Genomic DNA, 15020 nt, shown 5'->3' with positions numbered 1-15020 from the left:
TGACGATAATCATAACAACGGGAGGATGCCTTCGTTTGGCAAAGGGGCCGTCCATAAATGACGTCACGCACCTAGGGGGGGGGTCAGACATTTGTGACGATGTGTGACGAGGGGGGGGTGGGTTGAGAAATGTGACGTCACATCAAAATGCGCAACTTTAAATAAATATAGACAACACGTTCTACTTAATTAAACATACTTCTTAATGAATGTTTTCTCCTACAACAACAGAGTGCCGCGCCATATTAAATACACGCTACAATGACGATAGTTTAAAGCGATTTGAAGCATGTTTAATTTTCAAAATGGAAATATTTTTTTTTTGGGGGGGGGGGGCAGAGCTTTGTGACGTCATATTTGAGGGGGGGGGTCTGACTTTTTATGACGCCGTGTGACGAGGGAGGGGGGGGTCAACAATCGTCCAAAATCACGTGACGTGATTTATGTACGGCCCCAAACGAGTCCACCCACAGCTGTGCGCGCAAAGGAATGACGGGCCCGGGAAAAGGCGGGCTGCAGAGGCGCGGCGTGGCCACTGGAGGGCGACACGGCGGAGCACTGGGACTGAGATGAACGCGGAGCAAAAAAAACCATCATACAACCTGGACAGGGCATGGGGGGGGGGGGCAGTCTAGGATACGGGCACCTGCGCCAAATATAATTTACCGTGGTACGAGCCCGAGTCAACTCGCCAAACCAGTCACCCTTATACTCTTAGGTTTTTTCGGTAAAGTCACGTAGGTAAATAAAAGTAAAATAAAAATCACGACGTTTCGGAGGCAACACAAGCTTCCGTCTTCAGGTGGAACCGTCACAGCACGCTTGCTGTATCAAGTAAAAACCCTAAGAGTATGAATCCTTGCAGTCACGAAAGCTTCAAATCTAGAACCAGTCACCCTTACTCGCCCTGTCCACTGATCCTATCAACTAGCCAACGAGGCACTAATACGAGCACTTACCCTTCCTCGAGCTAACAACCAGTCACGAGTGCTAGTCCTCCCACTGACCCTAACCCTAACCATATAACCGACAAATCACCTATGTTGGGCTGTAGGGTGCCGCAGTGATAACACTTGTATCTCACAGCAAAAATATCTGGGTTCGATACCCGACCTGGGCAACTTTACGTGTGCAGTTTGTATAGTCTCCTTCGGTCCTGCGTGGGTTTCCTCCAGGTTCTCTGCTTTTCTCCCAAAAGCTGAACAAATATTAAATTTAGAACTTATTTCACACCGTACGTAGCCAACCGTGCTACTCGAGCACACATCACAATGCTAATTTGTGTGATGTTCTCTCATCTGTGTATTCCTCTTCGTGTCTCTGAGTGTAATCTCCATGCACGCACCTCTCCACATATATTTACCTTGTGATTCTAGGCTCATGGAGGAAGTATTGGTGGGTCTTTCAGAGTTCAGTTGCATGCGATAACCACGTGCGTGGTGGTGACCTTCCTATAGGATGTGGTACAGCAAGTAGGTTGAGTGGCATTCATTTGAATGCATGACTTTTCCCAGGGCACTGCCTTTCCCCCCACAATGAAAAATATTTCAGAAGTAAATTTTTAAGACAGTTTTCGCGATGCGCTCAACATAGTGACCATGCGTCGTTTCCTATGTCGAGGAATTATTTTGACCAGGGGAACTTTCATATTTTTCCAAGGTGATGTTTCTTATATTAGTTTGACATTCATATTTTCAATCTTCTCCATTCGTGCAATCCAAATGTAGCTTGTTTCTTTATTTGCTAATTTTTTTTGTATCAGAAACTGTGATTTAAAAAGAAACGCGTCTGTGTTCAGCCCTTGCTCCGTCCAGCTCGTGGCGAGACAACGGCTGCTTCTGCGCGTGAAAATCGCGATGATAAAGTGTAAAAGCCATTCCAGCCGGTTGACGTATCCCCCTTAAAGCAGTCACGCTCAATGCAACCGCTCACAACACTCAGTAACTCGGACAATCTGACGGATGGCGCACTTTGCATGATTTACTGAACTCAAATACACATTCGCTCCAGGGCAGCCACACGTGAATGACGACTCCGCGGTATGTACAGGGGTCAGGAGGTCAGTCCCAGTTCACGGTGCCACACTCTCACACCCATCCATCCGTCCATGCGTAAATTACATAAAGTGCGCCGATCTATTCCTTGACAATAACTTATGACTGTGTCATGGTCCGGTGACATGCAGCTTCACACTGCAGCCGGGAAGGCTATTGCTGAAACATGACCGCGGGGTGAGTGTGTGTGTGTCTCAACATCAGCGGTAACGAGGTCTGGATCGATTTGCCCTCCCTTATTGCGATGTGAGGAATTGTCACAGTGTCGGGTTTGCAGTTTGATTCGGGGGTTTGATTCGCTTCGGGGTTGCCATTCGATTCAACAGTCAATGAAATGTTTCTACATAAAAAAATACAACGATTTTGTGATCGTTCTGCGTTGGCAGTGAAACACAGTCACAAATAACAAAAACCCGAACAATTTTTTTTCCATCAATAACAGTACCTTAAAAGGAAAGCATATCACGTTTCAGGCAATTGCCTAATACAAACATCTCCTTTTAAGGCAGTGCTGTTTTTCTCTCTTCTTCGTTACCATTAATTGTAGCGCCTCTCGTGGCAGCCTGGTTCACTAATTGTGACAAATGAAAATTGATCGATTTTCGGATGCACAATTGAATGCGTGTATCTTGAGTGTAAGAATGTATTTTAATCGATGAATGGATGTCTTGTGTAGCGGTAACAATTGGACGTCATAATAATGCAGTCATTGTGTTCATCCAGGAAATAAAAAACAATAAAGCCATTCTTTAGGACGTCTCTTTAACCCCATTTTTAAGTATTATGATTGAAGACAGTACAGTGTGGGCCAGTTTATTGAGAAAAGTGGAGCTTATAATCTGCATTTTTAACAATTGTTTTGTTCATAGGTCTGATAATGTGTTTTTAGTGTATATTGTTTAAGGTCAACGTCGAGAGGTACGTAACAAAATACCAGAGCAATCTCATTGTGTGGCTGGTTGTTGTCAAATGTGTACAACCAGCAACACAGACAAGCGAATTAAAAGCTTACTTTAGCCCCCTTTTCATCAACTTTACTTAAATGTGCCTTGACGTTTTGACCAATGTATGTTGATGGCCTATGCATGTTGATGTGGTCATGTGAATAAATATTAACTTGGCAATGGTGCAATCACGTAACAAATGTGATGCTATTTCGGTAAACTAACTTTTGGCCCATGCTTTGTGAATAACAAGTCACATAATATGACTGAGCAAAAACAGTTTACGGACCGCAAGAGGCAGTTGCGCACGCGCACAAAAATACTCATCACATTCATTGTTATCGCTTGCATCAGAAAAATATCAAAAAATTAGCTGACGTTTTAGGCACTGGCACTTCTTCAGAGCGGAGAGAAAGAGGGGTCAGTGAAATGTATTGGCTCGTAACTGGATATTTCGGGGCCTAGACAAAACTGGGATATTGCAAGAACGTTTACAAGTGAACATTGATGACTGGACATTTGAGAACTTTTCTCGTTAACGCAAAAAAAAAACTCGTTTACATAAGAAAACCATATCAAGTCTCACTGTGATATTCTAAAACTAAAATTATGGGTCACACCATCGTCCCAATAACGGTATTTGATTTGTGCGTGTCACCATCATTGACGACAACCATGCTATACGTTCTGTACAGAACACAGGAGTGAGCATCACGAACATGGTAATTAAACTTAGAACTTGGAAACACAAGCATAGAAAGACCAAACACAAACTCACGGTAGCCTAGAGGTGAATGAATGACATCACAGACACGAGTGTAGATGATCTATCACAATGCTCCTTGCTGCAACTGCCTTCTGCTGGTAGATGTTCGCCCAGCGCGAGGGTGATTGTTTCCATCCATACTCGAAGGACAACCAACTAAAACACTAAAGGCAGTTCTAAAGACATTCGTTCTCGTGAATAGCAATTACGGCGGTGCAAATTTTACCGACGTAACTTTGTACGCTCGTGTATTCGTTGCGTAATCGAGTGCGGGGGGGGGGGGCGAAACAAAAAACCGCGTGTAATTTCTTAGACGACCTTAGGGGCCGTCCATGAATGACGTCACGCACCTGGGGGGGGGGGGTCAGACATATGTGACGATGTGTGACGAAGGGAGGGTGGGGGTGAGAAATGTGACGTCACATCAAAATGCGCAACTTTAAATAAATATAGACAACACGTTCTACTTAATTAAATACACTTTTTAATAAATGTTTTCTCCTACAACATCAGAGTGCAGCGCCACATTAAATACGCACTATAATTACACTAGTTTAAAGCGATTTGAAGCATGTGTTTTATTTTGGGGGGGGGGGGGGCAGAGGTCTTACATTTTTTTGACGCCGTGTGCCGAGGGGGGGGGGGGGTCAAAAATCGTCCAAAATCGCGTGACGTCATTTATGGACGGCCCCTTAGGCAATGGTTTTAGTGGAACGCGCAGAGGTTCCGTGTTGCGACGTCCAGGGGAGGGGGGGATTCGTTTCCGAGCAGCGCAGGCAAGCAACAGGTAGCTAGCTCCGTTTAGGGCCGGGCAAATCGGCGGTGGCGCGCCACGATTCGTGAACTGCGCCCCTGAACACAACCACCTGAGTTTGATTCCCGGCCAATGGGTACGACCAGTCGGCGGCGGTCGAGCGATATCCGAGGCCGTGTATGGGCGCCTTCCGCTTTACCAACGCACGCTGACCGGCGTGGTGAAGTATGGGTCAGATATACCCCCCCTCCGGCCCCCCTCCAAAACCGACCAAGCCCCTCCAGGCCTTCATCCAGCAGTAGACTGACAGGGGGAGCCGAAAAGAATGTTAACTCCTCTTCTTGGTTCTTTCGGTAAAGTCACGTAGAAGGGAAATAATAAAATAATAAAAATAAAACATAATTAAGTACAATTCTCACGAGGTTTCGGCCACAACGCAAACAGCCGTCCGCAGGTGAAGAACAGGTCTGTCGGAAAGACAGTCACGAAAGCTTTAAATCTTCACCTGAGGACGGCTGCTTGCGTAGTGGCCGAAACGTCGTGAGAATTGTATTTTATTATGTTTTATTTTTATTATTTTATTATTTCCCTTCTACGTGACTTTACCGAAAGAACCAAGATGATGAATCCCTGCAGTCACGAAAGCTTTAAATCAGAATTTTAACTCTTCACGGATAAACGATAAGAGGGCACGTTCATGATATTTGCCAGCAAAAGTGGTGGGGGGGGGCGTGGGTCGCGACTCACATCCAGCTTGCAAAGTTGCACAACAACAACAATAAAAAGGGCGTCAAGTTACGAAGTGTTTCCGAGCCCGCGTGCGTCCGTTCTGAACCGACGTCAACATTCAAATGTCCGTCGACGTCAGCTGGGGGGGGGGGCGCAGGGTTGCGGAGGAGGGAAGTAGGGTTGGTGGGTGGGTTGGTGGGTGGGTGGCTTGCGGAGTTTCAAAGCCGTGAGTCGCGGCCGGCCCTGCCTCATTGCTCGATCGACCCCCGTGGAGGGGCAAGCAGCAGACGCCGCTGGCGCATTCGGGGCCCGGGTTATTTGTTTTCAAGTTTTTCTCGACAGGTCATCACGGTGAGTGTGAGTCGTCCTCGCCGCTGATTTTCCACTCTTTCGTCCGCGTTTCGCCGTCGAGCGTGGGAGCGTTTTTGTCAAATTTACCGCCGTCGCAGTCATCTATGGGTTGTTTTTTTTAGGGGGGGGGAGCAAAAGTGTTTGGATGTGGGCACCAAGAGAGTGTGGAAATGTTTCGCTGTATTCCTGCTGTGGTTTCAGTTGTATTTTAGTTGGCTTGATCGTGCGATCTAACGGTGATTTGTGTGCATGCAAAGTTGCCAAACACGATTTTAACACCACCGGCATTTTAGGTAAATGTTTATTGAAGACGTTTGCTGTTACAGTAACCGAAAAGAAAAGGCGTGATATCGTAATCGCCACTGATTATTTACGCGCGCGTGTGTGATTGCATATAAAGTACGTGGTCAATGTGTGTTTGAATGAAGCTTTGGAGCTTTGCAAGTTTAATCATAAATTCATATCAGCATCAGGAGGGCTATGCCTTAGTTTGGCTATTTGGAGTGAAGCTGACTCTGTGACAAGAGTTAATGTGACGTAATGCATTATCACCTGGGCATTCATTCTCAATAGACTTGTGTACAGAATCGTTTGACGTGGCATGATGCACACTGGCTTTGAGCGGGAGCTGTCTGCGTAGAGAAAACGTTTGTCTATGATGCTACCTGGATATCTGTACACCTTAATATCATTCGAGCATTTATGTACACGAGTATTCGTATGCATTCAAATGGATACATAATAGAACATATATGGAGAAAAGTATTGATCATCTCGTATTTTATGATGACAGATTCGTTATAGCAACTGGTGGAAAATCCATTTCGGAAATTATTGAAGAACTTTACAAAAAAGTTTTGAAGGTTAGGTTGAGCAAAAGAAATGTTAAGGACGACAATTTTGTTACACAAAAGGAAAATAACTGTTGGAGGCACAACGCTGGGAAAACACACTTAAGGTGAGACAGAGAATGAACCGGAGCTGGTTAATGGACTTTGAAAATGTAAATTTCATAATGAAAAACAACATAGCAATTGTGCCTCAAGAGGACATTTTAAATCAGCGCGTACCGCCTGCAATGATGTGTGGCTTGTAAACATGGGACATAACAAAGGCGATAGAGAAAACACTTAGCAGCGCAGGAAGTATGGAGAGATGCATGCTGGGAATTACACTGAGAGACAGAAAGAGGATTAGAAAACACACACAAATCAGAGGCATCGTATGTATGTTGAACCTCTTTCGCACCGTACGTAACCCACCGTGTTAGACTGTTAATAAAAGTAAGTGGACTTGCACAGGATGCGTCACGAGAAAAAATTATAGCCGATGGTCAAGCACGGCGATGGAATGGCAGCCAACGCAGGGAGCAAACTTGAGAGGAAGATCGTGGAGGTGGAGCGGTTGAGATGCACTCACGCACAGCAGCAGCAGCAGCAGCAAAATAAAGTCGATTGTGGCATTGGAAGACTGCGAGGGATGGTGATGGCATTGGCAGATCTTCATCCAGCAGCTTCTTGATCATGACTCTTGATGGTGGCGATGATCAGTACTCTGATATACTGCTTGCTATCGTCAACGTTGTATGATTTTCGATATATACATTGACTATATGCATGCATACCGACTGCAGTTTGAAGCTAAGCGTACACAATTAGCGTACAAAGTTATTTGGATTAATTTCTAGGATGGAGTGGTGTTGCAATGCTTAGCGCACTGCGCTATGAACCTGATGACCTGAATTCATACTGGGCAATGGCTAACATCTAGCAATGCGAACTATGGCCTCCTTCAGCAATCTGCACTGACCAGCATGGTGAAGTATGGTCAAACAATCTCCATGACTGATGTTCCATGGGGAGACCTTCATCCTGCATTGGAGTAAAAAAAAAGAAATACATTTTTGTTGCAATTGCATGTACTGTTTAAATAGTTGTGTGTTTAACCTCATAGTTACGTTTCGAACATTCTTAACAATTATGTAAGTTATTCCCTTCAGGGCGAATAGAAACTGCTGACATTAAAACAAAAACTATTTAAACTCTTTTTTCATTTTACCAGGTAAGGCCCACTGAGCTACATAGCTCGTTTTCAAAAGCGGCCAGCCGATAAATGCTACCGAAGCGAAGTGGCTTATCACCACGTGGAAATGTATAGCGAGCGAATACTCAAAATACATCAGAACGGAATTCCAACAGTTCACGTTAAACTAGTTTTGAAACCAGTTATCCCAGTGCTTCGGTTTACTCCCACGTGTACAAGTCACCCCTTCTGCCAAAGTTCGTGATATTTTGAGGCAGAGGTGGAAAAATCTCTACTGGCATCATGAACCACGCTGCGTTTGTCTTTCCCCGACAATCTGTCTGTCGCCATTCACCTGTGAATTCTACAACGCTGGGCATGGCTGCTTGGGACGCTCTTTTAGTGGACATGTGAAGAGATAGGCTCATATTCATGATCACGAATCATCAGCAAATGTCTATCCGGCATGGGCCTGCCCATGCCGTTGACACAGTTTTGCGATGCGAAAATCCATCGCACTCCTGCAATGTAAATGCCATCTCCATGTTGGGCAACCCTTTCTCTCTCTCCCATAGCTGCCAACCCATAATGGTCACCCAGATTCTTGCACAGGGAAATTGAGTCTTCAGGTCCATATAGCATACAGCCGTTTCAATACGGGGAAAATGTGTTGTCTGTTTGTGTTTCTCCCTTGTGATGGGACTTTGTAGGATGAACGTTGAGATTTATAAGGGCACGGCGTGACCAATAGGGTCTGCATTGGTCTGCAATAAGGTAGGGCACTGATCAGGGGGTTGACAGGTGTGGTATCCTCTCCTTTGGCTATGATTCCTATACCAGTCTTGTCCTCTCAACCATCATCCCAATTATGGATGAGCCGTCCTGCCCAAGCCCACTTACTTCCGTAACAGTAATGCCTCTTGAGAGCCAGGCCATGCTCAAAGTATGTGCTGCGCCTGCAACGTCACAATGTGATGATGGCATTTTCAACCTTTGCTTTTTTGGCCAAAACATATTTTTTCACCCCAACCTCAAACAGCATTTTTTGTTCATTTCCCAAACTTGCCATTTAAAGCGAGGATTGTGCTTATTCGCTCCGATTTTCGGTTCGCAAATCCTGCGTTTCAGCCACCCGTAACCAAGTTGGGTTTCCAGGCTTATTGAGATAACTCTCTCAGCCTGGTTACCAACGACTGCGCAACAACTGTAGTCTTCAAATGAGTTCGTAAACTCATTTGGCGATCGTTCTTGCTCTGAGAATGAACAAGCACATTTTTGGTTGACTGCTGTGCGACGGGGTAAGGGTGGTTCCCATTGTGTGGATTGGGTCGTTTGTGAAGAAAACCTCAGAAGCGGTTCTTGTGACATCACCGTCCACAGGCAGTTCTCGAACGCGCGGTGATGCATTGCTCTGCAAGAGACCGGAATGGATATTTATTCATGCAAGTGACATTTTGGACAGCAGGACCGTCGGGATAACATTGTTCCAAATGATAATACGAGTGACTTTCGATACGTTAATTTGTGTATGGGGCTTTGTCAATCCACTGCTGGATGAAGCCCTCCCCTGCGCTATGTTGGTAAGTAGGAGTTTATTGACCATACTTCGCCATTCTCGTCAATGCTCAGCGCCAGTTTGGATATCACACGCCACTGGTTTTGAGCCGCAGACCAGGATTAAGCTCGCGCCCCTGGGTTCAGAGCACAGCTGCGCGAACCGCTGCGCCACCGCTCCACACCCCATCCGATAACGATATTAAATCAAATCGACGTGAAAACTTAATTCCACGTCAAGTGCGATATTACACACACAGCGGAGAACTTAACGCTAACTCGGCAACGCACGGAGCTCGCTGCCCGCTCTTACCACGGGGATCATCATTTGGGGCACGCTGGCGCTTTGTGACGCTTGCGGCGCGGCCACTGTTATTATCGACCTGCGGTTCGTCGCTTCCACCCCCCCCCCTCTTCCACGAGACCAGAGGGAAAATCACAGAGGGCACGCGGGGAGCCAGACGTGTGCAGGCAGCAGCGCGTGGCCCCAATACACGTGGGCTGGTGGGTGGGGGAGGCTATGCTGGTTGCGTGGCGTGCCATCTCCCCCTCCCTCCATCTCGCCTGCTCGTCGCAGCGTGAAGGGCAGTGGGCAACCGAGATTGTTCAATAGCCGTCCACCACGCGTGTCCGCGTGAGCGAGCAATTTAAAACAACAAAAAAGCGGAACGAGATGCGAATGCTCCCAGGGTTATTGTTACGTCCGCCGTGGATCTCGTTAATAACTTTCCATGCAAATGCCGCCACATTTGATCGTGATTAATTGATTGCCCTAGCGACAGGGGAGGGCATCGTGGTGGCTTTGTGGGCCCGTGCCGGTGGCCTGGTTTGCTGCAGGAGCCGTAGTGGGTGGGCGCAGGGTGGAGTGTTTTTCATTTAAGTCGTAGAGGGGCCCCCGTAAATGCAATCAACTCGAGCCCATTGCTATCGCTCGGTCGAGCGACACTTGTTGAGACCCCAAGTGCCCTCGTCGCTCTCAAGGGTATCAAGTGTGGTGGGGGGGGGCTCTTTTAGGGTCTCTTGGGGTTATCGAGTGTGCTGGGCAGACTGGTACGGTGGAAACGTCGCACAACTCCACAATTGCTGACATCGCACTTCTGTGCGCACTCGTCATTACCATAATTTACCCTTTATAAATAATGTTGTAATAACAATGCCGCTGCCACTAATTGTTGGTTTTATTCATTGACCCCAATCGCTGACTTTTTTGACAGTCTACTAATTAAAATCTGCATTAATCGTATTACTTCCTTCACCGATCCAATATGAACAAATTAATTCCACAAAAAAAATACAAAAAGTACAGCCCCTTTGTCAAGCTATTGCTGGATGAAGACTTCCCCATACTATATTGATAACGGGAGATGTTAGCCATGTCTGAGAATACAACTCTGGTTTCCAGTTCCACTTAGAGCATGTTGGCACAACACCTATGGGCTATCTGTCCACAGATCGTGATGATGGTGATAATTTCATATCAGAAACCACTATGATAACGCTAGTCTGATGGTGTAAAAATGTAATAAAAACAATTCATTCGAGTTTTGGAGTAAATGAACAACACGTTAAGAGTGAATTTGGGTCCTGTACAATTGAAGTCAATGTCCGATGTGTGTGCACAAATAAGGTCTGATGGATACATTCATTGCACGTCTGCAAACTCGTGCCGAGCTCATTCAGGAGGCCTGCCGTTTCATTTGTGTGGGGTGCACAGCTCCGAACGCGCACACCCCAACCCATTGCGAACTTAGCGCGGTGCATCCACAGCACTGAGCCGATGCTCGCCACGGGGTGCTGCATCGATTAGCGGACACGTCAGCTCTTACAAGTTAAATAAGTCATCGTCCCCGCGCTACAGGACAGCCACAGCCACGGCGCAGCAACATCGAGCGCAAATATTATCTCCGCAGCGTACCCAACCAGACGCGGCTCCAATAGCCGGGCCATAAAGTCCCGGAGAGAGAGAGAGAGAGAAAAAAAAATCTATTCCCACACACGGGGAAAAGTGTTCGCTGGCTAAGTCAACTCGGCGAGCCAATCCGGTTGGAGGCGAGGGTCATGATTGACGCAGCCACGGCGAGTTACGAGCTGGCAAGACCTGCCGTGCCGTAGCTCGTGCATGGAGCTCACCCGGTCGCTGCATGACAACCCTCGACGTCGGAGAGCATCGTGGCTCGACCAGTTTAGGTACCGTAGGTCCGTGTCGCGTCGTCCGCGTCTCTCGCTGTCCCGAGGTTATAGCGGACGGGAGCCGGCGGGCGGGCGGGCGAGGGTTGCGTATGAGCGTTGCTATTTATTTATCTTGGCGCGTTTGTGACTTTCTCAACGTGCTGAAACGGCGTAAGTGTTTGCGTATTTTTTTTTAAAATGTGTGTTCTATTGTTGTTTGATTTTGGTGCCGTGAAATGTATTTTTGCCTGTGGGGTTTTGTCCATGCCAGATAGTTATTTTTGGAAAGTAAATCATACAGTCAAATGTATGTAAACACAGTAAATACATCGTTAATGTCTGATCTATAGTGTTACCCTTGTGTTAATTGTAATAATGTTTTTGTTAATTATTTCATAATATTATAAAGTGGCAGTTTTTTACATATATTTGCAAATCACGGCGCTTGTATAATTCAAATATAATGCGACCTTATGAATATCTAGTAATTTAAATACGATAACAATATATGTTATTTAACGCTTGCATATACTTTAATATGTGTGTGTGTGTGCTTTGTGCGTTGTGTGTCCATGTGTGCCGTAAAACAACAGATATATGATCGTCACCATTTGTGATGATACCCTACATACAGTATTTGTAAAGTGCATTTAGTGTACGTTTACTTATCAATATGGTATCTACTACAGTTTATAAACTGCCGAGCATTAACACATTATATACCAGATTGACTCCAATAACAAACCTCTACGAAGCAAATGAAGATAGAAATCTGACATTTACTCCGATAGGCTTAATGCATTTATATTTACCCATGTGCCAGTAATGCAGTGCGCTCCGGTGGATGTAAACTGCGCTGTAGCGTCGATTTGGTGAACACTAAAAAATCCTGAAAGCGTTGTTGCTTCTCGTTAAAAAACAAACTGTATCGGGTAATTTGGACACGCAAAATAAACCTCGAATGAGGATAAAATCCAGTGTGGATCTACAACAAGTCTCAACGCGACCACGTATCAAGATTCCGTACATGCGGAGTAAGTGAGGCACATGCCCTGCTGCTATCGAGCACTTTGGAGGTGAGGGTTGGTGGATTAGACAAATTCACAAAGCTTCCTACTTGTGAGCATCAAGGCAGCCATCTCCCGGCTTGCCAGAGTATGATGGCAGGACAGCAAGTGGATACATTCCCATCTGTGTCCCCTCTGTACGGGACTTGAGTATTTCCCTCCCTCGCATGCGTGGGGTTTCTCCAGGCGATCTAGTTTCCTACCACGTATAAACACCTATTCATAGAGTTTACTAAACATCCAAATATAGGGCCACAGAGCTTGGGCAATTGTTGTGTACCTCTCCGCTGATCGCTTGGCTGTGGTTCCCTGCAACGATAAATCATGCTCTCTCCTTGACAGCAAACGAAGACTGTGCAAGTTAAACATTCTAAAATATGAACTATTAAAACATTTAAATGATCGTATTGGTACTGGTGCATGTATGTTGAACGGAGGTGCGGTGTGGTGATTTTTCCTTTGTAAAGGCGGAATTGTGCCATTGTACTTGCCATCTCCGGTCTCTATGGCTGTCGGGCGGTGTGGTTAACCGCACTCCCACCTGTCATCAACCCACCCGGCTCCCCACCCCCGGCTATCGGCGGCTTAATTCATTCTCAACCCTCCTCACAGGATGGAGGACGAGGCAGTGGTCGACCGTGGATACGTCTACCAGAAGCACAAGTGCGACGACGAGGAGGTGGAAGGTAGGCTTGGGCCACGTGGGGGAGGGGAGCAGACCGAGGTGTATAATGAGAGCGCTGTCCACAAGATTCTCCCACACCTCTACTCCCTTTAGCCAAGCAAGCCTAGTCATGTCTGTGCAAGCTGGCAAGCCAGCCTATCAAGGGAGTCTCCCAGTGCCCATTGGTTGGTAAGCCGTGTTGGTAGTGGCGAACTACGTGTTGAGGTTCGTAGCAATTTTATTAAGGATTTTTTTTAGTTTTCCCTCCAGCATGTGAATGGGCCTTAGTCCAATGGATAGAGAGATGGATCTTGCAGATACAAATATTTCCTAGGAATGGCAAGAAGTAGTTATTTTGCTCCCTTAATACGTGAGTGCACGCATTCGCAAATAAACATTGAAACATTCAGAAACATTGAGTGGCACGCATGTTCTACCCTGATCCATTCTGCCCTGATCCCCAATATCTTTGTGGGGACCATTCTTTTCATAGGATAACCAAGGTTGACTTCTCACAAGGTGGTACTCTATTTTTTTTATTAACCCCACGCAGATGATAGGTCTTCGTGGACCCTAGACTTCATTGTAGAGCTAATAAATACGCAAATCTCAAAAATAATAATAAAAAAGCACTGAACAATTACGCAACAGTATTACGGCCAAAAGAGATGTTGTCCGGGAGCGTACGAATAGGAGCGAGACGTGTGGGAGCCGTGACAAACAACTGACAAAATATGAGCTTTAAGGCACACTTTGAAAATATCAACAACAGAGGCTGAGTCATGGATGCAAATAGGGAGTGCATTCCATAGGAGCCGTGCCCCAGAATGCACAGTCACCGTTAGATCGAAGACGTGCCCTCGGGATGCAGAGAATGCCGTGATCCGAGGCGCGTCGGTTGCGTGATGTTTGACCGAGGGTTCAATAGGTCACGGACGTAGGTTGGTGCGATCCCTCTTAAAGCTTCAAAGGTTCACACTAGAACGTTGACGTTGATTCCGTGCCTTACCGGGAGCCAGTGCAAAGAGGCAAGGACTGGGAATACGTGTTCAGCAGGAGGTGTTCTCGATAGAACTCGGGGGCTGCTGCGTTGTGAGCACACTGTGATCGGTTAAGGACCCTTGCTGGCAGGCGTTACAGGAGGGCATTGCAATAGTCGACCCGAGAGTAAGCGAAAGCATGGATCAATGTCTCTGCTGGGCACTCTGCCACATCACCATCTGACGTCGTTAGATGTTGCTAGCAGGCATTTTTAAATTCATTTTTGTTCAGGATTTCTGGTAAAAAAAAATGTAGTTATCGCACATCAAGTTTCGTCAGATCTTCAATACCGAGTGCATTAACATAAGTATTGGCAAGTGAGCGATGTCGAAAGAGACGATGAGTGTTAATTTATCCATATTACTTGGTGCAAAATAACAGGACCTGACAGCAATACAAACAGTATCAGATTGGAGGATATGGTGATTGATGATGTTGGTCAGGATGCCGTTGCTGCTGATGATGATGATGATACTGAAGATGCCAGTGTAACGTAAACCATGGATATACCAGCCAGGGGCATACATTCAAACATGATGATGGTATGGACAATGAGGTGGATGATGTGAAAGTTGATGATGGTGCTAAAGGCAGTGATGGTCATGATGACGATTTTGATGCAGAGGTCGACTACATATATACCTACTAAAAGTATGAGTGAAATAATGTTAAGTATATGAAAGGTTATCATGATGGTGGTGTTAACAACGATGATGATGTTGTATGTATGTAGAACTTTTTTCGCACCATACATAGCCAACTGCGCTAATCGGAGGCGCGGTCGGAGTATGATATTGATAACACTGACAATGGTGCTATCAAGCCAGTGGTGGCGTTAAAGGCAGCGATGATGTTGATCATGATCATATTCAGATAATTCTAATAACAACAATAACGATTTACAC

General features: G+C 46.0%; 1 protein-coding gene across 8 annotated transcripts in view; it reads left to right on the top strand.

Annotated features, from left to right (window-relative positions):
- The first annotated feature begins 5458 nt into the window (after positions 1–5458).
- LOC144934118 (electrogenic sodium bicarbonate cotransporter 1-like) overlaps positions 5459–15020 on the top strand; it is a 69640-nt gene continuing 60078 nt past the window's right edge. For 3 of the 8 annotated variants that reach the window (XM_078859561.1, XM_078859559.1, XM_078859555.1), the window contains exons 1-2: positions 11060–11370; positions 13023–13096. In XM_078859561.1, the coding sequence (XP_078715687.1) occupies positions 11294–11370; positions 13023–13096 (151 nt within the window). In that variant the 5' untranslated portion in view covers positions 11060–11293. Of the gene's footprint in view, positions 5605–11058; positions 11371–13022; positions 13097–15020 lie in introns of those variants that run through there. The other 5 variants (XM_078859558.1, XM_078859562.1, XM_078859563.1 and 2 more) reach the window with 4 other exon arrangements.

This window comes from Lampetra fluviatilis, chromosome 9 (assembly GCF_964198595.1).
Source record: "Lampetra fluviatilis chromosome 9, kcLamFluv1.1, whole genome shotgun sequence".
NCBI lineage: Eukaryota > Metazoa > Chordata > Hyperoartia > Petromyzontiformes > Petromyzontidae > Lampetra > Lampetra fluviatilis.
Note: the sequence above shows the minus strand (reverse complement) of the source record. Positions and strands in the feature narration are given on the sequence as shown.